Raw genomic sequence first — 25,419 nt, 5'->3', positions numbered from 1 at the left:
AGTCTAGATGTCCACCAGCTCATGAAGGACAATGACAATGTAGTACACAGACACAACGCAATTTTATTCAGACAGAAAGAAAAATGAGGTCATTAAACCTGCAGGAAAAGGGATGGAACTAGAAAATACTATATTAAGGGAAGAACTCGGGCTCAGAAAGACAAACACATGTTCTCTTTTAAATGTAGATCTTGGTTATTAACTTCCATGTATGTGCATTTATGTGGAGTGAGAACATAAGGAAACTAGAAAGGGGATTACTGAATCCAAGGGGAAATTGTGTAGGTGGGGGAGGGCAGCAGGGTGCCTGCGACATGAGAGTGGGGGGGGGGAGGCGTATCGGAGGCGGACAGGGTTAAGTGGGGGAGTGCAGGGAGCTGAGGACAGGGAGCAGCAGAAGAGGTTAACCCCAAACAGTGATGTGTAGAAAGCCACAAGGAAATCTGATCCTTGATAAACGAATAAAAAATGAATGAACACCACCATGCACCACCAGCAAGGCTCGGGAACGTGTGGGAAGAGGAAGTGGAAGCAGCGTGAGTAGCAGAGGCTAGAGAGGGTGATGGGAACGCTGTCTTCTGAACGTGATGTGGTGGCTAGACTCATGAACTCACAGCAGATGACTGTCTGCACAGGACTCAACCAAGATCAAGCTGGATGAAATTATGGTCTAGACGGGACAGGTGATCTTCCCATTCCTTATTAAGGTGCTCCCAGCAGTTGATAATTGCTTTGGGGATGGAGGGAAATGATTCTTTCCTGCAGATGTGGCCGCTGGTAGGATTCCCATGTTCCAGTGGATGGTCCCACACCCTACATATATGGGCAGCATTAACTGTTCTTAGAGGGTCATAAAAATAATAACAATGGCAGAAATGACCTAGGCGTGGTGTGGCACACACCTTTCATCTTAGTTCTCAGCAGGCACAGGCAGGCAGATCTCTGTGAGTCTAAGGCCATTCTTGTCTATATAGTAAATTCTAGACTAGTGAAGACCACATAGTGAGACCCTGTCTGGAAAAAAAAGTTGAGCTGGGCATGGTGGTACACGCCTTTAATTCTGGCACTGGGGAGGCAGAAGCAGGCAGATATCTGAGTTCAAAGCCAGCCTGGTCTACAGAGAGAATTCCAGGACAGCCAAGGCTACTACACAGAGAAACTCTGACTCCAAACCTAAAAAGCTGAGGGTGGAATGTTTTGGAGGGATATAGGGAAAGTTGTGTGTGGGGGGAATAATCGTATTTCATTGTATACACGTTTGAAATTTTCAAGGCACCTCTCCCCAAATAATACCAACAATTGCCACTGTCCTTCGATGTCCACCAGAACTAGATAATAAGGTCCTTTTACTAAAGATGCTATATGTCATTGTTGTAGGACACAGAGGAATACAACAATACCAACCACTAGGCAGGATGTGCTGTCCTGTGCAATAGTGTAACTTATTACAAGAGTAACCAACCACTTGCTAACTGGATTTGCAGCCCATTCCCTAAGCAGGAATTCACACCTGGATTTGTAAACCTGGTCACAGGCCACAGGAGAGGTCGCAGCCCTAGTGGGGAGGCTGCTGCTGCTGCTCTGCTGAGCAGACACAGCATGCTCACGCAACTGCCTTATACATACATTTATGCCCATAGACTCGACTCGTGGGCCCGCTTTGTTACAGCAGCTTCTTTTTGCAGTGGCCAGTAGTTAACTGCAGAAACTCATGACCGGTCAAAGTGCGGTAAGCGGCTTTTGGATTCAGCAATGAGACATCTACATTATCCCTCCAAGGCTCAGGTAGGCTCAAAGAAGCAGGGGAAGAAAGAATGTTAGCCTTAGGTGTGTGTAAAGATGATCAAAATGGATCATGTACATTCATGAAAATGTCATAATGAAGTCTATACAACAAAACCTTGAAGTGGTTATGGATGCCTATAGAAAATAGAAGAGATATTTAATGTTATATTACTATGTAGTATGTTAACATAAACCTAATTTCTATTAAACTGAACTAATTTGTTGTTGTTTTGTTTGTTTGTTTTTGTTTTTTGTTTTTCGAGACAGAGTTTCTCTGTGTAGCTTTGGCACCTTTCCTGGAACTTATTCTGTAGCCCAGGCTGGCCTCAAACTCACAGAGATCCGCTTGCCTCTGCCTCCCATTGTGTGGCTTGTGAGTTGTTCTTGATAGTGAAATAAACATCTGAATGCTCTTTAAAAAAAAGCCTTTGTGATAAAATAGCATCTAACTAACGTGAAGACACTTATTTATGCGAACTTTGCGTTTGTCGTCATCACTAACCTGATTATTTAAGGTCCGCTGCACTCTCTCCTAACGCTATGTCAGCTATTACGTGCATTTCTACTCGGTGGAAGTGAGGCGGAAACTGACTTCTGCACCACTGTCACGAGGCACACTCTGTGAAAGTGGCCGGTCAGGAGCATCTAATCGTAAGTTCATTCATATTTATTGCTATCTTTTCTTGTTAACCGTGTAATCCAAAATGGGCTCTGCTGAACTTGGGCTCTTTTAGAAAGTTTATAGCCACTCTTAATCTTTGGTATCAACTATTTATTGTGTAAATGAACATCTGACTTTATGCAAGGGATCTTGTCACTTGGAGGTCACATCCCCTGCAGTGAGCTAACAGTGAGAGCTGGACTAGTTCTATAAGTCTCTACCCTGTGAAAACAACAAACACTGATAGCAACCATCCTCATGACACACCGCGACACTGGTTCTCTTCGGAATGTCTCAGAAAGACCCACGAATATAGAGAAACGGCCATGTCCCCACTCAGAAACCCCCCGAATTATTCTGACACCAAATCCCTTGAACTCTGTGGTCCTGCATCAGCATCAGATCACAGGGAACTGTTGGGGTTTAGAGCTTAGGCCCAGTGGTGCTAGTGAACCATGTTCTGCACTTGCACCAGGAAGTGAAACTCCAGCAATCTGCTTACACATTCAAGTTGAAGGGGCACCGACTTAGGAGATCCTTGTCTCTAGTGTGTCAAAACTTCATGATTCCACAAAGGCAAATAACACAATAATAGAATATGTAATCTAATACTATCAATATAAATGATGCATCTCACCAGAAAGCAGAATGAATGAAATTAAATGGAGAAGAAATAACTAAATAGTGGGGGAAAAAAAACAACAAACAAAACCCCAAACTTCAGAAAAATCACAAAACTCAAAGCTGAATCTTTGATAACAATATTAAAGCCAGAAACACTGACCCGTGTCTGCAATTCTAGTACCCAGGAGACTGAGGCAAGAGGGTCATGACCTTAGGTCAGCCTGGGCTACCTGGCAATGCCCAGCCTCAAAAACACTAGGCTTCATTACTGCCTCCTGCTCCAGTGCCACACACCCCCTTCCCCGAGGAGCTTGATCCCTTCTCACACTGTAATCCCACATAATCTCTTCTTCCCATAAAACAACAACAGGAAGAAAACATTAGCCAACATTTATCCATCGACCAACAGAAGAGTCGAATGGCTGAAACCAGAGAAAGGAAAGACGAGACACTGGGCTCACTGGTCTTACAGAAACAAGCAGAAAAAAACATGTTTTTAAAATTGTTTTTGAGACAGGGTTTCTCTGTGTCCTCGGCTCTCCCAGAACTCACTCTGTAGCCCAGGCTGGCCTTGAACGCATAGAGATCTACCTGCTTCTGCCTTCTGAGTGCTGGGATCAAAGGTGTGAGCCACCACCGCAACAAACGAAATTGTAAAGGAAAAATGTATGTGGGTGATTTCCTAGGAAAAAAAAAATTTTCCTAGAAAAAAAATACATACCAATTAGAACTAACAAGAAACAGAAAAACACGAGCAAACATGTAACAAGCAAAGATACTGAGTTAGTAATAAAGCATAAACTAAGTCCCACAGAGAGAAGACCAGAAACAAATGACCTTACTGTTGAAGTTAAGCAATCATTTAGAATTAATATCAATGTTTCACAAACTATTCCAACTTTTTCTACCATACCAATATTTCCTTGGGACAGAAGAAGAAAAGAGAGACCTGCACTGGAATATTCCTTATGAATGAAGACAAAAAAGGCCTCAACAGAACACTGGCAACATACAGAGAAGATCACTAACACAGCCAAGGAGGACTGATGCCAGAAGGCAAGGTGTGTTCAACATACATAAGTCAAGCAATGCAGTCCAAGTCAACAGAGGCTGTGATTCCAGGAGACACAGACAAAATGGCTGACATGTCCAGAAACATTTATATGTGACAAACTGGGAAAAGAAAGGAATTTCTTCTTCCTTTTTTGTTGTTTGTTTGTTTGTTTGGTTTTTTAAGACAGGGTTTCTCTGTGTAACAGCTCTGGCTGTCCCGGAACCTGCTTTGTAGACGCACAGAGGTCCACCTGCCTCTGCCTCCCCAGTGCTGGGATTAAAGGTGTGACCACGGCTGGCCAGCTGAGAAGAGAATTCCTTTAACCTGGTAAAATGCACTGGGAAAAACTCCTATCTAATACAGTATCTAAGGGTGGAAGAGATGGCTGAAGGTCAGCAACAAGATACATATGATCACTTTTCCCATTTCTAAATAACGCCGTAGAAGAGAGTCAGGGCAATTAGGAAAAACAAAAGGCATCTAGATTAGAAGCAAGAGGTAAAATTATATTTTCAGAGACTACACTGTAGATTTAAAGAATCCATAAACAAACCAAGTATTAGCTAATAAGTGCACTTGGCAAGGCTGCAGGATATAAGATCAATACAAGACTTAATTGTATACCAGTCTCTCCCCTGGCATATTGCTTTCTGCAACTCACAGTGATCTAAAAATATTAAATGGAAAATTCCAGAAATAAACGACTAATAAGTTTTAAATTGCATGCTTTTCTATGCAGTGTAATGGAAATGTATTCCTTTCTTGCCCACAATGGAAATGAATCACCCCTTTGTCCGGGCATCTCTATGCTGTTATAGACTATTATCTTAAGGTGTGTTACTTTTGTTTATGTTGCATTTATTAAACTCTGTGAAGCTGTGTTACTTTGTCTAAAGCACCTGATGGTCTAATAAAGAACTGAACCGGCCAATAACAAGGCAAGAGAAAGGATAGGCGGGGCTGGAAGGCAGAGAGAAGATATAGAAGGAGAACTATGGGAGGGAGGAAGTAGCCAGAGAAGGAGGAGGACATCAGAGGACAGCCACCCAGCTACACAGCCAGCCACAGAGCAAGAGTGAAAGTAAAATTACAGAAATAAGGAAAGGAATAAGCCCAGAGGCAAAAGGTAGAAGGGATAATTTAAAGTTAAGAAAAGCTGGCTAGAAACAAGCCAAGCTAAGGCTGGGCATTCATAATTAAGAATAAGCTTCCATGTGTGCTTTATTTGGGAGCTGGGTGGTGGCCCCCAAAAGAGAAAAAAACAAACAACAACACTATGCAATATAAGCTATATACCTGTCAGTCACTCAGAAGCTGCCTTAGTTATAGTATTACAGTGTGTCTATTATTTATTAATGACCATTATTTAATAATGGCCTGAAAATGCAAGAGTAGTGATGCTGTAAAGTTAGATAGGCCAAAGAGACAGTCTGTTGGACAGTGTATTGTTCTGTGAGAAAATGAACATTCTCAGCTGTAAAAGGAAAACAAAGATATGCTCTGGCTGTGCTTCAGTATCACAAAGTATGTGAGGCTCAAGTCCAAACAACCTTACTAGGCTATATTGTTACATTGTTATCTCTTAATAGCTAATGTTAATTTCTCATCCTGCCTAGTAAACAGAATGTTTTCCTTGAGAAATATATAGAAAATTGTATTGCATATAGCCTTTAGTACTACTACAGTTTCATGAATCAACTGTATCTGGAATACATTCCTTAGAGATGAGAAGGGATCAAATTAGCAATGAACAGCTCACAAGTGACTTCACTTCTATGGTACCAAAAAGAAAATACTTAGAAATAAATTGACAAGAGAAGTGCAAGTTTTGTGTACTGAGAACAGAATGTGAAAACAAAAATTTAAAGCATCAAAATAAACAGAAATCCAATGTCAATGGATTTCAAAGACTTAATTATACTAAGATGGCAATACTCCTTGAGTTAATGTAGATTCAAAGCAATCCCTATTAAAATCCAGCTGTCGCTGGGCGGTGGTGGCGCACGCCTTTAATCCCAGCACTTGGGAGGCAGAGCAGGCGGATCTTTGTGATTTTGAGGCCAGCCTGGTCTATGGAGCGAGATCCAGAAAAGGCACAAAGCTACACAGAAACTCTGTCTCCAAAACAAAGCAAAACAAAACAAACATCCAGCTGTCTTATTTACAAGAATTGGCAAGCTTACCCTAAAATACCTATAGGAATGCAAAGGACACAGATGAATCAAAATAATCCTGAAAAAGAAAAGGGTTGGAGAAATGCTTCCGTGTTAAGAGTGCACAGTGCTCTTGCAGAGGACTCAAATTTGATTCCCAGCACCCACAGCAAGCACCTCACAACCACCCGCAACTCCAGCCCCAGGGAATCTGACCCCTCTGGCCTCGGCAGGCATCTGCACGTGTGCGTGTACACACACACACACACACACACACACACACACACACACACACACACATCAACTTTAAATTTTTCATTGAAAAGGACCAGAGACCAAAATTCAAGAGCTAAAACTATAAAACTCATTATAGAAAACAGATCCGGGCTGGAGAGATGGTTCAGTGGTTAAGAGCACTGGCTGCTCTTCCAGAGGTCCTGAGTTCAATTCCCAGCAACCACATGGTGGCCTACAACCATCTGTAATGAGATCTGACACGTGGTATACATAATAAATAAATAAATCTTAAAAAAAAAAAAAGGGAAACATAGATCCAAAATTCTGTAAACTTGGGATAGGCAATATTTTCTTAGATATATGAGAGTAGACCCAAAGAGCATGCAAAACAAAAGAAAAAAAAAGAGAGCTTTATTTCAACATAATTAAAAACATTTGTGCTTCAAAAAACACAATCAAGAAAGTAAAAAGACACATGCCCTATTCCAGCACTCAGGAGAAAGAGGCAGTCAGATCTCTCTTTAAACTCAAGGCCAGCCTGGTTTATATATAAAATTCCAGGCTAGCCAAAAAATATACAGTAAAACCCTGTCTTAAAAATAAAAAATAAGGGACTGGAGAGATGGCTCAAAGGTTAAGAGCATTGATGCTCTTCCAGAGGTCCTGAGTTCAATTCCCAGCAACCACACAGTGGCTCACAACCATCTATTTGAGATTTGGTGCCTTCTTCTAGTGTGCAGGCATACATGCAGTCAGAACACTGTATACATAATAATAAATGAATCTTTAGAAAATAATAAATAAATAAATAAATAAATAATAACAACACAAAGAAGGAAGGAAGGAAGAGGGCTGGAAAGACGGCTCAGACATTAGCACACACATAGCAGCAGCTCATAACCATCTGTAACTCCAGTTCTAGATGATCTGACACCCTCTTCTGGCTTCCGTGGACAACACACACACACACACACACACACACACACACACACACACACACTGCACATATATGCATGCAGACACAAAACTAATAATAAGTTTTTAAAAACAGAAAACAGAGAACTAGCAAGTACTAGTGAAGGATCTAAGGAAATTACAATCTTAGGCACTGATAGCAGCAATGTAAATGGTGCAGGTGCTTTAGACAAGTCCGACATTTCTCAGAAATGTTAGGGGCTGGGCTGGAGACACGGCTCATTGGTAAGGAGCCCTGACTGCTCTTCCAGAGGACCTGGCTTAGAGTCCTAGCACCCATATGGATGGAGCCTTACAACTGTCCCATGATGCCCTCTTCTGGACCCCATGTGCACCAGGTACACCTGTAGTGCAAAGACATAGATCTAGGTAAAACATCCATACACCTAAAGTAAAAAATAAGTTAAAAATTGTTGAATTATCATTTTATCTAGAATTCTACTTCAAGATATTTTCTCAATATGAAACATTATGGAGCCATTGTGTGTTTCCACATAAACATCCCTTACAATTAGCCCCAAACATGACAAATATCTACCCACACACATAATGGATAGGCAAAATATGGTATTTCATACCACAGAATGTTTTCTGGCTATAACATGGACGAACCTTGAAAACATGCTAAGTGAGAGAAGCTACAAACAGACATGTATTTCACAACAGTGTTTCTATGGGATGTCCAGAACAGGCAATCTACAAAGACGAAAAGGACACTGGGGATTGCCATGGACAGGGAGGTAGAAGAAATAGGGAAATGGTTGATAATGGGTACAAGGGTTCCTCTCTAGGGAGATGAAAACATTATAGAACTGGATGGTGGTGACGGAAACACACAGCTTTGTGAATGCACTAACAATCACTCTGTATACTGTAAAAGGGTAATCTTTACCTGGTGTGAGAAATTCATCTCAATAAAGCTGTCATTAGGAAAAAAACTAAAGAAATTCAAGAGGCAATGATGTATAATTTGTATCATCTTGATGCAGACCACTGAAACAAAGACACCAGAGATCCAATACTCTAAAAAGTGGGCTGGACTTTTAATATTTTCAAAAATTGCTATTACTTGACTGCTATGAAATTCACAAATATAAAAGCAAATTTAAAAATAAGTCATAGAAAAGTTTGATGTAATCTTACAATGTTACCCTTTTTATCTTAAAAAAATAATGTCCTTTTTAAAAGTGTTGACAACTACCCTAAGGAGCACTGTAAATACACAGAGTGCTGTACTACCTGCCGGCAAGCACAGGGACTTCTCAGTGATCGCCATGGTACACAAAACCCAAATCAGACACTCCTTCTTATGGAAGACAATCAATAGGTGGTTAGAAAATAAAAAAAGGAAAGGAGTAAAGGAAAAGGAAACAGAAAGGAGAAGCTGAAAGATGCTGGTGTGGCACGCACCTTCTGTATCATCACGCACTTGCTCCACCAAATCTGTCAAATCCTCCCAAGAGTCTTTGCAAACGGCAAAAAGAAAGGAAAAGAAAGAAAAATGTCATGCAAGCCAAGAAAGGAAAGTGCTATTAAAAATAGACTTCACAAGGGGTAAGGAGAGGGAGGCGGCCTGGGGCTCTGTTATTTAACACAGAGGTTAGCAGTGAAAGGGGCCGGGACTGTGACCAAGGAGGCAGAGGTGTCGTTGTGATTACGGAATGTTTCAAAGGTAAGGTTGGTCACTTCACAGTTTTTTTTGTTTTTTTGTTTGTTTGTTTTTTGGTTTTTCGAGACAGGGTTTCTTTGTGTAGCTTTGCGCCTTTCCTGGAACTCTCTTTGTAGACCAGGCTGGCCTCGAACTCACAGAGATTTGCCTGGCTCTGCCTCCTGAGTGCTGGGATTAAAGGCGTGCGCCACCACTGCCCGGCGACTTCACGGTTTTCAATGCGAAGAAACAAGTACGCTCACTTCACAAACAAGCAACACAGATTTTCTTCTGTTGAAAACCGTATCAGACTCTGAAATCTAATGTATGCCACATTAATAGCATTTGGCATTTATTCGATCACTTCAGTAAAGCTGAAAGCATGTGGAATTTTTTTTTAGACTTAGGGCAAATCTCATGATGAAAATAATTGACTTTTCTTAAAATAATAAAAAAATCTACACATAATTTCTAACAAGATCTTGCCTACAGAACAAAGACAAAAGATGCTATTCTAAAGACACATAAAATAAACCACCTAAAAGTCACTAAAGTCAGGTGACCTTCATCATGCAGAATTAGGAAGGTGTGGGCAGCACTCCACAACCACAAACGTTAATGTCTCTGCAGGACATGAACGGGTATTCAGATTAAATAATGAAGTCTAATATAGCCTCAAGCAAATGCAAGGCATGTAAGGTTATTACCACATGAGTTCAGGAACATTTATGAGAAACACTTCAGGCTTCCAGGAGTTTGTTTTCTTTCTAAAGATTGTTTTTTTATGTGTATGTGTGTTTCTGTGTGTAGACTGCACATGTGCTGGTGCCCAGAGAAGCCTGAAGAGGGCGCCAGAGTCCCTGGAACTGCATTTACAGGTGGTTGTAACTCAAGTGGCCAAATGTGAGTGCTGGGAACCAAATTCAGGTCCTCAGGAAGAGCAGCAAATGCTCTTCACCCCTGAGCCACTTCTCCAGTTCCCAGAGACTGTTTTTTAAAGCTGTGGCTTTGTATGTGCAAATATCCCTTAGAAAGTGTCTCATGCCAGGCAGTGGTGGCGCACGCCTTTAATCCCAGCACTCGGGAGGCAGAGCCAGGCGGATCTCCGTGAGTTCGAGGCCAGCCTGGACTACCAAGTGAGTTCCAGGAAAGGCGCAAAGCTACACAGAGAAACCCTGTCTCGAAAAACAAAAACAAAAAAACAAAACAAAACAAAACAAAAGTGTCTCACATAGGAAAAAGGATGCTTCCATTGTCACAGTGAGCTGGTACCTAAATATCCTATGTGTAGACACAGTTGAGTACATTGTTCTAGTTATAATCCTTTGACTGTGTTATGTGCTGCCACTGTATGCCATGGAAGGTCACCGTTCATGCAAACATGCTTTCAAGCATCTATTCACATTACTGTTCTACAGATTCACTGTGGCATCTCACCAGTCAATGGGATTCAACCATCTATTCACATTACTGTTCTACAGATTCACTGTGGCATCTCGCCAGTCAACAGGATGCACATCCCATCTTACCTTTCATTCACTAAACCCTGGTCACCTAATAAAACAGAATCTCTCCTTAGTAAGACAAAAACAAAGCTCTTCCAAGACTTGTGCAGAGGATCTGGAAAGTACAGTGTCTACCAAGGGTCTCTCTGATGTCTCCTTCGGTGTGTCCTATGTGGAGCACAGTTTTTGATCCCCTCCCCACCCCCCATCTCTACAGGAACACACCCATAGCCTGCCCCAGGCTGGCCTAGAACACTCTCTGTAACTCAAGCTTGTAGCAGGAATCTTAGATGGTCTTATTAATAAAATCAAACCTGAGGCCAGTTATTGGGGGTGAACACTGGAAGATCAGAGAGACAGAACAAGCCACAGCTACCTCACCTGGCCAACTTCTCAGCTGGTCTTGTTTCCTCAGACTGGAGGCCTCTGAGTCCTCAACCAGAATGGGTCTCAGCTGAACTGCTGCTCGAAAGCCTGAAAGCTTAACCAGTCAAATGCTAAACCAACTAAAAGCTTCTAGTTCCTGGTCCTCATGCCTTATATACCTTTCTGCCTTCTACCATCACTCCCTGAGATTAAATTGGCTGTTTCCAATGTGGCCTTGAACTCACAGAGATCCCAGATGGATTTCTGCCTCTGGAATGCTAGGATTAAAGGCGTGTGCTACCACTGCCTATCCTAAGTATCTAGTGGCTTTTCTGTTCTCTGACCCCAGATAAGTTTATTAGGGTACACAATATTTTGGGGAACACAATACCACCACACAAGCTGGCTTTGAACTCAGAATAATCCTTCTGCCTCAGTTTTTTGAGTGCTGGGATTATGGGGTAGGTGGGATTTCAGAAATACGCCATCATGCTTGGGTCTGTTTTCTTTTTCAAGAAAGGTATGTGAGTAACACACCCCACCGAGAAGAGTCTCCTCTCACAGAGGTCAAGAGCTGTCTCACGTTCACTTCTCTTTCCTTGGGTGTCCCCGGAATTTACTGCAGAGCAGACAGTGGGTTGGGGGTGTGGCTAGCAAGCACTCCACTTCCCCAGAAAAGAACGGACATGCTATTCTTTTATAACCCAAACTCTAAGTTTTATAAAATATTTCTGTTTTGTTTTGTCGACAGGGTCTCACTCTGTAGACCAGGCTGGTCTCAAACTCAGAGATCCACCTGCTTCTGCCTCTCCAGTTACAACAGTATTTAATATATTAACTCAAGGGGTGGGCAGACCACACCTGCTTCTTTCCTAACACTCAATTTTTCAAAAGAGTATATTTTTACCTCAAGCATGCTTTTCCTGCTCTAAACAACCATATTAACAGGAAGTAGCAATAAAGCGCGTATTCACAAACTAGAGACAAGAGCAGTTGCAATGCCTGTCGGCTGGTTAGTTTGTTAACTTGACACAACATAGGGAAGTGCTCCTCAACCTTCCTAACAGCGGCTGCAACCCTCTAATACAGTTCCTGTGTTGTGGTGATCTCAACCATAAAGTGATTTTTGTTGCTACCTCATGACTGTAATTTTTCTATTGTTATGAATCGTAAAATAAATACCTGATATGCAAGTTATCTGACATGCGACCCCTGTGAAAGGGTCATTCAACCCACAAGGGTGTCCCCACCTACAGGTTGAGAAGCACCGAGCTAGCGTAACCTGGAAAGAGGGAACCTCCAGCAATTTTCTCTAGGTTCTCGCTTGAGCCATACATACCGCCTTGACATCCCTCCATTATGTACAACGTAATAGACCTTTTCTTATCCAGAGTTGGTTTGGGTTGGTGTTTTTCTAGATAGGGTTTCTCTGTGTAACAGCCCTGGCTGTCCTGGATCTCACTCAGAAGACCAGGCTGGCCTTGAACTCACAGAGATCTGCTTGCCTCTGCCTCCCAAGTGCTGGGATTACAGCTGTGCATCACCACCGCCACCCGGTGGAGTTGGTGCTTTTTACAGCGACAGAAAGCAATCTCAGATGACCTGCTAGCTAACAGCATAGACAGGCCTGGCTTAAGAATTTGCTATAGGGGCTGGAGAGATGGCTCAGAGGTTAAGAGCATTGGTTGTTCTTCAGAGGTCCTGAGTTCAATTCCCAGCAACCACATGGTGGCTCACAACCATCTGTAATGAGATCTGGCGCCCTCTTCTGGCACGCAGGCAGAACACTCACTGTATACATAGTAAATAAATAAAAATAAATCTTTAAAAAAAAAAAAAAAGAATTTGCTATAGGCCAGGAGTGGTGGCAGCACTTGGGAGGCAGAGGCAGGCGGATCTCTGAGTTCGAGACCAACCTGGTCTATAGAGCTAGTTCCTGACTACAGAGACTCAATCTTAAAAAAACAAAACAAAACAAAAAAGTATTTGCTATATAGATTCATAACTGCACCAGATGTTAAAGCATGGCCAGGAAGCTTCTGAAGCAGCTTTGGCTAAACAGCTTAATTCCCATCTCTAAGACTGACCCAGGCCAGGCAGTGGTGGTGCATGACTTTAATCCCAGCACTCGGGAGCAGAGGCAGATGGATCTCTGTGAGTTTAAGGCCAGCCTGAGCTATAAGGTGAGTTCTAGGACAGGCTCCAAAGCTATATAGAGAGACCCTGTCTCAAAAAAACAAAACAACAACAACAAAAAAAGACTGACCCAGAAGGAAACCTAGTGTTCTCATAGCCTATGTAGTACCACATGACTGAGATCAAACACATGGCCACTACTCTTCCAAACACTTAGATTACTTAAAAGTCAGTTATTATTTATCATTGTGTATGTGCGTATGATGTAAAGACATGCCCCACTACAGAGTGAGTTTGAGGTCAGTCTGGGCTACTTAAGACTCTGTCTCATCTATCTATCTTTATCTATCTATCTATCTATCTATCTATCTATCTATCTATCTATCTGCAGGGCCTGTAACTTGTGATCCTCCTGCCTCAACCTCCCCAGTGTTGGGATTATAAGGAATATACTGCCATGCTCAGTTCAAAATAAGGTTTAAATGTTTAAAGCACCATGATAGGGTGTTTTTACGTATATTTACAGCATTACTGGCTGTCTCAGATATTTTACTTCTAAAATGAAAACTGGCAAAATGTTCAAGGTGTACCAATAGACACCCAAACTACATTAGAAAACTAAGAACTCAACTGTCTGCAGTATAGCACTGACCAAAGAAACTATGGCAATACACTCTACTAAAGACACTAAAGGAGTGGTCAGTTGTCAGTCACTTCTCATCAGCCATCCTGGGGACGAAGCAGGGCCCTGCACATGCTAGGCAAGAGTTTTACATCTGGCTGTATCCCCACCTAAAATTCTGTAATTTAAATTGCCAAGGCTGTCCTCAAACCCACTCTGTAGGCCCTGAACCTTTGATCATCCTGCTTCAGCCTTCTGGGCAGCTGGAATTACAGGTCTAGGATACTGCAGGGTATCATAGAGGTAATACAGGAGATGACCACAGATGTGTAACACTGTGAGGATGTATGTGAACACTGGGCATGTTCAAAAAGAGGGTCTAGATAGAATTTTAAGTAAGATGTATTACCTTTTATTTTATATATTTTTGTATATTGTGACTTTAGCAAAATAGTTTCAATGAAAATATACATGTATAATAACACTAAACATTTCATTTTTAAAAATTCCATTACTTTGAACATAATGATACAGAAACTTGTATTTTGGGGATATTTAAGTATGCTGAAAAGTAAATAATTGCTTAGGAACAGTTTCACTTATCTACATAAATGTTTCTAGCTCAAAGAATCCTATTTTTTCTCTAGAACAGTAACCAATAAAAACTGGAGGCTGAGGAGATGGTTCATTGCGCAAAATACCTGGTGTGCAAGGGTGAGGATCTCAGTGTAGACCCCCAAAGACCCGTGGTTATCCATATCTGTAAACCGCAGTTCTGGGGTGGAGCCTGCAGGCCAGCCAATCAGTACGAGAACTTGTCTCTCAAACAGTAAAGTGGAGAAGAGATAGTGGAAGACACCTGAGGTCAACCTCGGGCCTCTTTATGTGGACACACGTACCTACACATACTGTGTACATACATACACTTTGCGCGTGCGCGCACACACACACACACACACACACACACACACACTTCACACAAACATACACACGCAAAACAACAAAAATTATAAAGGATTACTCCCCTGAAAGCTATTCAGAATGCTGAGACAGGAGGATGCCGAACTCAAAGTCAACCCTGGGCAACACAGAGATTCCCCAACACTTCCTGGTGGTCATAGCAACTGGCAGGGGCTAGAGAAACCACAAGAGAAAAGCTCTCGGCTAGAGATGCAGCTCAGTGGTTGAGTGCCTGCGGATCCATGCATGGGACCCTTGGTTTCATTTCTCAGCACCACAAAAACACAAACCAACTCCACCCTGTCAAAAAGCAAGAAAGGAAGGAAGCTGAAAGCAGAGACATGGTGGGCACGCACAGCGAGCGCAGCGAGCGCTCTCTTCCCAGCCAGAACTCGACGCCCAGGCTTGGGACGCCGGCAATCTGGACAAAACTGAATTTCATGTAACCACTATCACTGCTAGAAAAAATCTGAAACGGGGGCTGAAGAGATGGCTCAGAGGTTAAGAGCACTGGCTGCTCTTCCAAAGGTCCTGAGTTCAATTCCCAGCAACCACACTGTGGCTCACAACCACCTGTAGTAAGATCTGATGCCCTTTAAAAAAAAAGAAAAAGAAAAAGAAAAAAAAGAAAGAAAGAAAAATCTGCAATGATTTTATATTTCAGAGATGAGAACGAATGACTTCATTTATTTGTGATGCTGAAGCTGACAATCCAATGAAGAGTTCGTGGGGGCTCTTCCATTCATTACAAAGGCACAAAGGGTGGGGGTGGGGTGAGGGAGATGGCTTCGTGGTTAAGAGCACCAAAGGAGACCGGAGATCAGATCCCAACATCCATGTAACAAGCCTGGTGCCTCCCAAATGTCTCTAATCCCTTCTCCCAGGAAGCTGATGTCCTCTTCTGTCCTGTGCATGCCCAGACACATTACATACACTCACACAGACAGACAGACAGACAGAGAGACACATACACAATGATTACATATTTTTTAAAGCACAAGGGGAGGAGGCATCATGGTACACGAACACACTATAAACTTGGTAGGTGGAGGCAGGAGGGGAAGACCAGCCTGGGGGCCCATGGCCAGACACTGTCACAAAACCAAACAACTAAACAAAAACAACTCAAACAGTCTATTTTTCTTAAGGCCTAAATTAAAGGTTAACACAGAACCTCTGTCCACCGGAGAGTAAAATTGTAAGCCTCTGCAGAGAACCACAGAAGCAAGACTAGGAGTAACCTCCGGGAGGAGGAGGAAGGCGCTCAGAGAGGGCCAATTCTGATCTCCCCCACAACAGTGCTGGTACAGAGGCCTCCAGGCCGCCTAGAGCAATCTCGGATGGCGACCGGGGGACTGTAACACAAGTAAAAATCTAGTATTTCTTACCCAGACTTAGGGATTTGCAGAGTCCAGAGGCTAGGAGGGTAAAACTTACCGAGGAGGGTGGCCTGACACACTCACTGCTCTCCCGGCAGAGCAACAAGAAAAGGTGAACCTTGTCCAGAGTACTTTGCCCCTGGCCTTGCATGGAGTTCACAAAGACTGCCTTGTGCACACATAATCACGACTGAGAACCTGACAATATAAATCTAAGACTAACTGCCACTGGCAACAAATGTGCCAAAAGTCTCCCCAAGGGCTGATTGCAAAAGGGCTGTGTGTGTGTGTGTGTGTGTGTGTGTGTGTGTGTGTGTGTGTATGTGGGGGGGGATGCAGGGCGATGTCCTCTATCGCTTTCTACCTTCTTTTTTGAGACGCTGACTCTTACTGAGCCCAGAGTTCTGCTTCTCTAGAACGACTGCCAGTGAGCAGCAGGCATCCAGCCTCCTGTCCCGGCGCTGCCAGCACAGGCTGGATGCACTACTGCACTGCCGCACCCAGACTGAACGTGCTCTGGAAACATGACCGCACAACACAAGCACCTCATCCACTGAGCCACCTTCCGGCCCCCAGGATTTATGTTCTGAGCATTCAGGAGAGCAGTAAATCCTGTACAGAGGCCTTCTTCTGTGATCCCAGCATTTGCGATGAAGAGGTGGGGGCGGGGGACCGAGAGAGCAAAGACTTCCACCTGCTACACAGCAACTTTGAGGCTGGCCTGAGCTATACAAGCTGCCGCCCCTCCACGCCCCCAAAAAGTTAAGGGAATGTAAGGGAATAAAGGAGATGCTGTGCTGAATGCGCCTAGGTCTGGACACCTGGGGTCACTGTGTACTTGGCATGCAGGACGGCACTCACATGCTCATGGGCGTGGCAGTCAGCAAGCACAACACTGTGACTTTTAACAGAAATGTGAAAAATAAATAGTGCAAATTCCAAGATGGAGAGAGGACTCAGTGGTTAAGATACTGGGTACTCTTCTAGAGGACCTAGGTTTATTCCCAGCGCTCACATGGTGGCTCACAACTATCCATAATTCTAGGTCTAAGGGATCCGATGTCGTCTTCCAGCCTCCATTAGCACGTACCTATGAGGTGCACAGTCATACATGCAGGCAAAATACTCACACACATAAAGTAAGAATTGGAAAATATATTGGAAAGTGAAAAAAAAAAAAAAAAGTGATGCTTCTGCTTCGGGCTCCAGTCTCTGCTCACACACATGTGAAACTCCTCTCACAGGAAGTCCTGGGGAAGTACAGGAAGAAGCGAGATGAATGGGTCAACAAGTGCCCAGGTTTTCATAAGTATTTTGTAGGGGAAAGTCATTTTCCCGGCTAGAGAGACGCTTGGAGTTAAGAAGCAGGTATTGCTCTTGCAGAGGAACTGAGTTCTGTTCCCAGGCCCCATATAAGGTGGCTCATGGCTGTCTGTATCTCCAACCATAGAAGTGACATCCTCTTTTGAGCTCCATGGGCAACTACACTCACAAACACATTTAAAAAACAAACAAACAAACAAACAAACAAACAAAAACAAAAACCTTCAGGGGCCGGAGAGAAGGCTCAGAGGTTTAGAGCATTGGCTGCTCTTCCAGAGGACCCAGGTTCAGTTCCCAGCACCCACATGGCAGCTCACAACTGTCTGTAACTCTGGTTCCAGGGGATCTGGCACCCTCACACAGCCATACAAGTAGGTAAAATACCAATATACATAAAATAAGAATAAAAGAAATTTAAAAAAAAACTTTAAAAAAGTGATTTCTGGATTAGAAGACTACATCCTTTGTTGACTACATCAAAGGTGTAAAGAAGTAGGAAAAATATAGAAATCACTTGAATTTCATTACCTAGAGATAATCAATTTTTATATTTTCTTTTGCATGTTTATGTGTATTTTTGTATTAAAAATTATGGTGATGGCACACAGTTGATGATGGCACACAGTTGATGATGGCACACAGTGTCTATGGCACACGGTGTCTATGCCTCCTTCTGACCTCCTTGTGCTCCTCCTGTAAAATACACACTGTACTTTTTTTTATTAAAACCTACGTGACTCCCTGGCTATGCTTGCATACAGGAAACATGGATGGGTAGACGTACTTCATGCTAACAGGGAAAGCTTGGCATCAGCATGTCTAACTCCCTAGATGACAAGCCCTTCTCTCTCACCTTGAGATGATCCACCCAGCAGTACATTCTCACTGGACACAAAAACCTTACTCCAAACCTGCACCTGTACTATCTTTCGGGAAATGCCATCAGCGGTAAGTGCTGCCTGGGTTTGAAGTCCACACTCTAGTTTCTAAGAAGACAGGACTGACTACCCATGGACAAACCAGCAGCCCACACTTGCTTCAGAGGAACCTCTGATATCTTCAGTTCACTGTAACCTTCACTGTGATTACGAGGTCTTGGAGAACAAGGCCCCAAGGACTAAACCTTGCCTCGAGGGATGCATAACAGAAGTAACAAACCAACAGACAAAAACACACACTCCTGGTCTGAAGTCCTACACTCACTGGTTTTCCTACAATCCTCTTGCCCTTGCTAGTAGAGATGCTGCACATCTGACCAGCAAGGCCAAGGCGCCTGCTAGAGGGACCCTTGGTTCTGCAGCGTCAGCCTTTGCATGCTCTGTCATCACACACAGTCTCTATGGCAACCCTAAGTCAAAGGAGCAGAGCTTCATTTCTCAACATGTCCTAAAACATGTAATTCCTCCCAAGCCAGCCAGGGCTACAGTAAGACCCTGCTCAAAATAAATAAGTAAATACATACATGAATAAATAATTCCTTCATAGTATTTTTCTTTTGCTATCTGTATTTGAGAAGAGTGTTTTAAGTCAATAACCCTGCAATCCCAGTGCTCAGGAGGTTGGGGGTAGGCTAGGCCACACAGTAAGATCTTGCCTTTAAAAAAAAAAGAAGCTGGGTGGTGGTGGTGGTGGTGCACACCTTTAATCCCAGCACTTGGGAGGCAGAAACAGGTAGATCTCTGAATTCAAGGTCAGCCTGGTCTACAGAGTGAGTTCTAGGACAACCAGGGCTAGGATTACACAGAGAAACACTGTCTTGGACAAAACACACACACGAACAATCAACAACAAAAAAGAACTTCAAACTTGTAGTTAAGCAAATGTTTTTGCTTGTTTGTGTGTTTAATACAGTTAACCAACCATCTATGCATCTCTTCTCCATGATGGATTCCCTATCAGAGGGCAATGGAGAGCTAGACGATTCCTGGTAACAGGGTAACTTACCTACCATTTATCTGGTTTTGAGCCAGGGAACTAGAAGGCAGTAAGGATTAATCTAGGTTTTATCATCTTGCCTCAGACTCCCAAGCAGCTGACATTTCAGATGTATGCCCCCCCCCCCTGGCCCCTAGACTTCTGTGCATGTGAATGTCATTATGCATGTGATATCTGTGTCTATGCACATGGATGCAGGTGTGCGGGCATGGGCACGTGTGGAGGCCGGATATTGACATTCAGTGTCACCCTCAGCAGCTCTCCACCTCTCACTGAACCTGGAACTCAGTGGTTAGGCCAGCCTGGCTGACCAGAGGGCCCCCAGGGGCCTCCTCTCCTGTCTGCCTCCCAGTGCTAGGATTTTATGTCTGTGCGGCCACACCCTTCTCATGTGGGTGTGGGCATAAGAGCCAGCTCCTCAAGTTCACACAGCCAGTACTCTACCTACCCACTGAGCCCTCGACAGCCCTACACTGAGGAATTAAAAAAAAAAAAAAACAAAATCAACTTATTAGCCACCCAAACCATACAGGTATCCCAAAAGATAAGTAAGTGTAGGAATATGGAAGACAAGGGGACATGAGCTTAAAAAGCTGGATATTTAGTTTAGGAATGATTTAGAGACTTCATTTAGATCACAAATTTACAATTTACGGAGTAAAGGTAATAAACCTCAACATATCATTTTCTCTCTTGAAATAGAATACTACTTCAGGGGTCAGAACCACAGGCAAGTTGCTGTTAACACTCAGAAATATGACGGGACCTACCCTGTCCCCCATGCCTGCCATTTACTAGTTTCTGTAAACAGTCTTGTTTCTTGTTTTCCTGATTCTGGAGGAAGTGCACAAAATTCTTGTTTCAAGAATGCTGCTCTAAGAAGTCCAGATGCAAAGGAGCACAAATAATTACAAAACACATCACTTCATCTCAGAAATGGCACAGTTTCTAAATTCCTACAAACGTGTAAAGTGTCTTGCTTCCATTCCTGAGAAAGCCAAGGGCACAGTCTCTGAGTATCCAGAGTGCTTCCCGGAGGGAACTGAGGAAGCCCTGAGTCCATGCATGCTGTCTAACGGGTGCACAGCTCAGGACGGGGGAGGCCTTTGTCTGGTACAAGCTTGAGTGTTTACAAATGATTGACCAGTGTGTGCAAAGGCTAGCAAGTTCAGCCGCCTCCTCCTGGTGCTTACTGCCTGAGACCGCTCCTCTGCAGACACCTCGGCGTTGGTTGCACAGTAAACACACTGAAGTTCCAGATTGCTGCAATACTTGGTGCCACTCCACCCAAGCCCAGCTTTTCTGTCCACGTGTCTGTCCTTTCATTCCCTCACCGCCCCAGTCAGGTTCCAGACCCATGCCATGGACAGCATGATAGCTTTACAAGTCCTTTACTGGGAACTTCCACTATGCTTCCAGAAACTTAAAAAAAAAAAAAAAAAATCAAAGACTATTTCTGATAGTTCAGTTCCCTGGCAGTTGTGTGTCTCTAAATCAGCACACAAGAGTTCTTGAGAAGTGGAGGCAGGAGGATGAAGCGTTCAAGGCCGGCCAAGGGCTGAATAGCAGGTTCAAGAGCAGCCAGGGCTATAGGCTCCAAAACAAAACAACGTAACAGCAAAAGAAACTCAATTTTACACAAATGAGACTGCTCCTTTAGTGTTGACAAGACAGAGAAGACCAAGTCCTATCCTAAATCACTGCATTCAGCTCTTCACGGGAGCTGTGTACTGTTTCTAAGGTAGGATAACACCCAGCAAAGAGTCACCGTGAGCCACGGAAGGTTAAACTGATGACATGATAATGCTTCCGTGGTTAGCCACGTCTAGCAGCACAAAGACCAAGCCTTGTCTTAATTCTCTGCCGGTGAGAGGGACTCAGGACCTGGAGATAAGAGCTCGGCAGCCACCCTGGGCATTGTGCCAGTATCTCCAGCCCCACGGGCCTCTCGGTCATCAAGCAGCTTCCACTTCTCGGGGGCTCTCCCTTCCCTCTGTGTTCACTTTCCACTACTTTCGACTGGAATTGTTCTCTCTCACCTGGACCATTTTAAGAGTCGCGGCTAGGGTCCCTGGAGAGCTCACTCTGTACTAAGAACCTCGGTTCATGTTATCCCTGGGTATAAAGCCCCAGCAGCTTAGAGTCAGGCCCAGGCGGCCCATGGCAGAGTGTTATCTTTCCAACCTCACCCCCTGTGGTGCCACACACAGCCCTGCAGGCTCCTGACCACCTGCTCCTCCTTGGCAGGGACAGCTCGGTAGGCACTGAGAAGCCCTGCCCCACGGCCACTATGTCTGGAGGTCTAGCTCAAGCTTTATGCCATGAAGCTTCCCTGGCCCTTCCCTCTCCTTTCCAGTAGACTCAATCCTTCACTCTGACCAGGAGATCAGCTTTTAATTTTTAGGAGAGGACACATAAGAACAAGGGATCATTCCGAATGCCAACAAGCACGGAGATAAGTAATCCAAGTGTTCATTTTCTAAGCACTGCAGTAGGCAGAAAGGCCTTTCTAGCCAGTGGCCTCATGGTGAAGTCTAGGAACTGTCACAGAAAAATAAGACTTGGAGTCCACATTATCTCAAGAGACAACAATTTTGCCCATTTTCTTTTCTGAAATCGAGGGATCTCTAGGGTTTGAGTGGGTCGGACCTTTTCTGTACAAATCAACCTGGAGACAGTCTAGGAGTTCCATTGTCAGTTACTCACATAATCACTGACCACACAGTTAAATCCAATACAGTTGTCAAGGGTGTAGAAGAAAAGCAGACATTTCTTGGATCCAAATGGCTGTTTAGACACAGTCAGTAGAGCAAAGAATCGAACCTCCCTTGGAGTACCTCCTGGTTTTCTAGAACATTATAACTCATGTTTCCTTGGCCTTGGCCTTTAAAAAAATTCATGTGAAATAATTGTTCCTTTCACCTCACTTAAGGAAAATGCTCAAATATACTGTGAGGGTCTTATTGGGTTCCACATCCTTCATAACTGACTAAAGGCCTGACTTCCTAGATCAAAGGGTGTGCCACTGACAGTCTACACTTCTCACACTCTTCCCTCTTCCTACCAAGGCTCATGTCAGCCCCAATACATTTCTCATTGAAGAATCTGAACAGTACAGTACTATTACAAACGTCTGAACGAACCAAACAGCAAACTCGTGCTCACCACAGAACTCTTAACACAGGAGGCAGACACACACTCAAAAGTATCTTTAGGAAACAGAAACTAGATTTTATAACTAAGGTAATATATTTCATAGCATGACTTTCAAGTCATGAATGGGGATTCTCTTTCCAACAAAATATGGTAAGAGCACTACCTACAAGACTTCTTGGTAGCTTTTCCAAACTGTAATTTTCTTCCCTAAAGACTGCTAAGGCTTTGGAGGTTGTGTAAACAATACTGGCATTGTACAGAGTTTCAGCTGATGGCCCCCAACCCTGATGCACATTCTGAAACAGAGCTAAAGGAAGCTGTTCAGTGGACAGAATCAACTTAACAGATGCTAAACATCTTTAAAACTACTAACACACTGTTAGGAAGAAACACACAAAATGACTGCTTTTGTTTTGTGATCTTAACTCTGAAACTTCCTCAAGGCTAACTCTGACTGGAAAGAAGAAATCCCTTATCACACACAATTGAGTAGATCTGAATCATGACGTGATCCCAACACAAGGTCAAGGGCATGGAGTCACTTTGCCTAACTCCAACTGCTATGCACAATTCACCTGCCCTGCAGATATGCCTAAGTACCAGGCAGACGTTCATAAGGGATTTCTTGGTGCATGCTAACATTTTTAACTTTGGTTTTTTGAAGGAGAATAAACACAGGTGAGATGCAGCTCGGCATCAGGGAAATTAAAGAGTATAAGCTAAAAACACCTTACAGCTTGTTTTTAGAAAAAGTCAAGAGCCCACAAAGATCAGCTGCAACTGTAAACCCAAGTATGTAAGTATATATACTTATATGTATTATACATGTACAAAACAATGGCTCACAGATTCCACACACAGGAATGACCATACTAACAATGCTGAGCCTCTTCAAGATACGCTTTTGTTAACAGTCCATACTCCTTAAGCACTGAATTTAAAAACTGCTTTCCCACTTAATACTATTTAAAAAGAGAAACTTTTCCAATGTTTTCTGTGTGTCTTCGCCTGTTTAACAATACCCAGTTGATACAACACTCCTCTAGCGTTTCCACCACATTTGTTATATCCTGTAACTACAATTGTGTTTTCTTAATTTACTGTTAGGAATCACTAGTTTCGATAATATTTTAAAGCAGGAACACAAAATTGATAGTTCTTTCCCTATCTGTTAGCAACTGATGTTTAAATGACCTCAACTGTTCCCTTTGAAGGGCTTTCAGACAAAGAACTGTAACAGAACACAAGCATGTAGAGAAAGGAGACCTCAGGGGGTAGGGAAAAAATCCTTTCACCAGTAGGCAGAGACGAGGGGCGGGGGTGCAGGGAAGCTGAGCCCTAGACAATAATAAAGCCAAGAGGGGCTTCTCATCCCCTCCGACCCTCCCAACCCCTGTGACAACGAGGACGCTGCTGAGACCAGGTGCCAGCAGCTGGGATCTGACCATACCTTCATGGGTAGGCTCTGGGTCAGGTGTGAGGGAGATGTCATCCAGCTCTCGCAGGCAGAGCCATTCTCCATCCATAGACACTCGGAATTTGCAAAGGTAGATGGTCTCCATGGCAGCCTGTGTGATCTTGTCAGTGGTGGGGGTTGGCATATCGGTCGGAGGTGTCAGGGCCGACATGATGACTCAGCTGGGCACAACACACACACACACACACACACACACACACACACACACACAAATAAAGAAGACCTCTGTACCAAAAAAAAAATCTCAAATCCCAAGCTCTTCAACAAAGCTTTTAGGAAATGGGATAGGAGAGGTTAAAAAAAAGAAAGAAAGAAAGAAAGAAAAAAGAACGAGAGAAGAAAAATACCCTGTACCCTCAAAATAAACAATCAATTCTACACTATCTTTTCTTACTGGCAATTCCTAACAGCAAAATTAGATGGTGTCTGTCTTCTGTCAGCGTCCTCTCCTTTTTTCTTCCTTTCCCTTTATTCCAGCCGGGCTATCTATAGGCTTAAATCCTACACACCCAATGCTGTCTTTCAAAAATTGGTCTGAGCATGAATAACTGAAAAAAAAATCCTCCTTCTTGGTGCAGAAAAAAAAATACAAAAGAAAAAATACAAAAAAAAATCATCAACCTATATTTTCAATTTATCTTAAAAAATTTGACCAGCAGAAATCACTACAGGACCTGCTCAGACGAGCAGGGATGCTGAGTTCTAACAGGATTGGCTGTGCGCAGTAAGCAGGGTGTTGACCAAAATGGCTGACTAATGAACTGAACTGAAAATTCAGGCTCATGTGACCAGCTGCTCCGAGCACTGGGCGAGCAATTCCCAGGATGCTTTATAGATGCTGCTGATGCAGGAAGAACAATTAGGCTGCTTCTTTCATCCTGCACAGCCCACTTCCAGACTGTGCTAGTCAAACTACGATCAGACCTAACACAATGCACAGATCCTCATCAATTCTCCACACTCTTGGATAGCAGGGCAGAAAAACAGGGCAATACTAGATAATGCTCTGTGATAAAAAGCAATTAGAATAATTTACTAAGCACACAATTCACTTCTACCCCTGTACGTTCAGTTATTGGAACTCTTTGCTACATACAAGGTGCTCAAGACAGGGTTTCTCGGTGTAGCCCTGGCTGTCCTGAAACTTGCTGTGTAGACCAGAATGGCCTCGAACTCCGAGAGCTCGGCCTGCCTTTGCCTCCCGTGCACTGGGGTTAAAGGCGTGCGCCACCACTGCCTGGCAGAAGATGACATTTTAAGAAAAGCCAAAGCAGGCTTTTTAAGTATCTTATTCTCAGGCATTTATAATTTGGTTTTCTAAAATACAAAAGACTAACTTTTTAAGACAGGGCAGGAAAAAATAAACAAAAATCTTAAAGCTAAAAAAGTAAAATACTTCCTGATCAATGGCAACTCCTTTTCC

The 25,419-nt window shown here is 43.3% G+C and overlaps 1 protein-coding gene across 13 annotated transcripts in view; it reads right to left on the bottom strand.

The window, feature by feature from the left end:
- The window catches only part of Rufy3 (RUN and FYVE domain containing 3), a 74,326-nt gene that overhangs the window by 33,829 nt on the left and 15,078 nt on the right, over positions 1-25,419 (bottom strand). For 2 of the 13 annotated variants that reach the window (XM_059274631.1, XM_059274640.1), the window contains exons 2-3: positions 23,970-24,157; positions 8,900-8,953 (exon numbers count right to left, since the gene is read on the bottom strand). The exons of 6 other annotated variants lie outside the window; for them this stretch is intronic. In XM_059274631.1, coding sequence (XP_059130614.1) covers positions 8,900-8,953; positions 23,970-24,147 — 232 coding nt within the window. In that variant the 5' untranslated portion in view covers positions 24,148-24,157. Of the gene's footprint in view, positions 1-8,899; positions 8,954-23,969; positions 24,158-25,092; positions 25,234-25,419 lie in introns of all 13 variants that reach the window. 5 more of the 13 variants (XM_059274641.1, XM_059274634.1, XM_059274632.1 and 2 more) reach the window with 4 other exon arrangements.

This window comes from Peromyscus eremicus, chromosome 10 (genome assembly GCF_949786415.1).
Source record: "Peromyscus eremicus chromosome 10, PerEre_H2_v1, whole genome shotgun sequence".
NCBI classification, from domain to species: Eukaryota; Metazoa; Chordata; class Mammalia; order Rodentia; family Cricetidae; genus Peromyscus; species Peromyscus eremicus.
The sequence above is the reverse complement of the archived record's forward strand: the minus strand, read 5'-3'. Positions and strand labels throughout refer to the sequence as shown.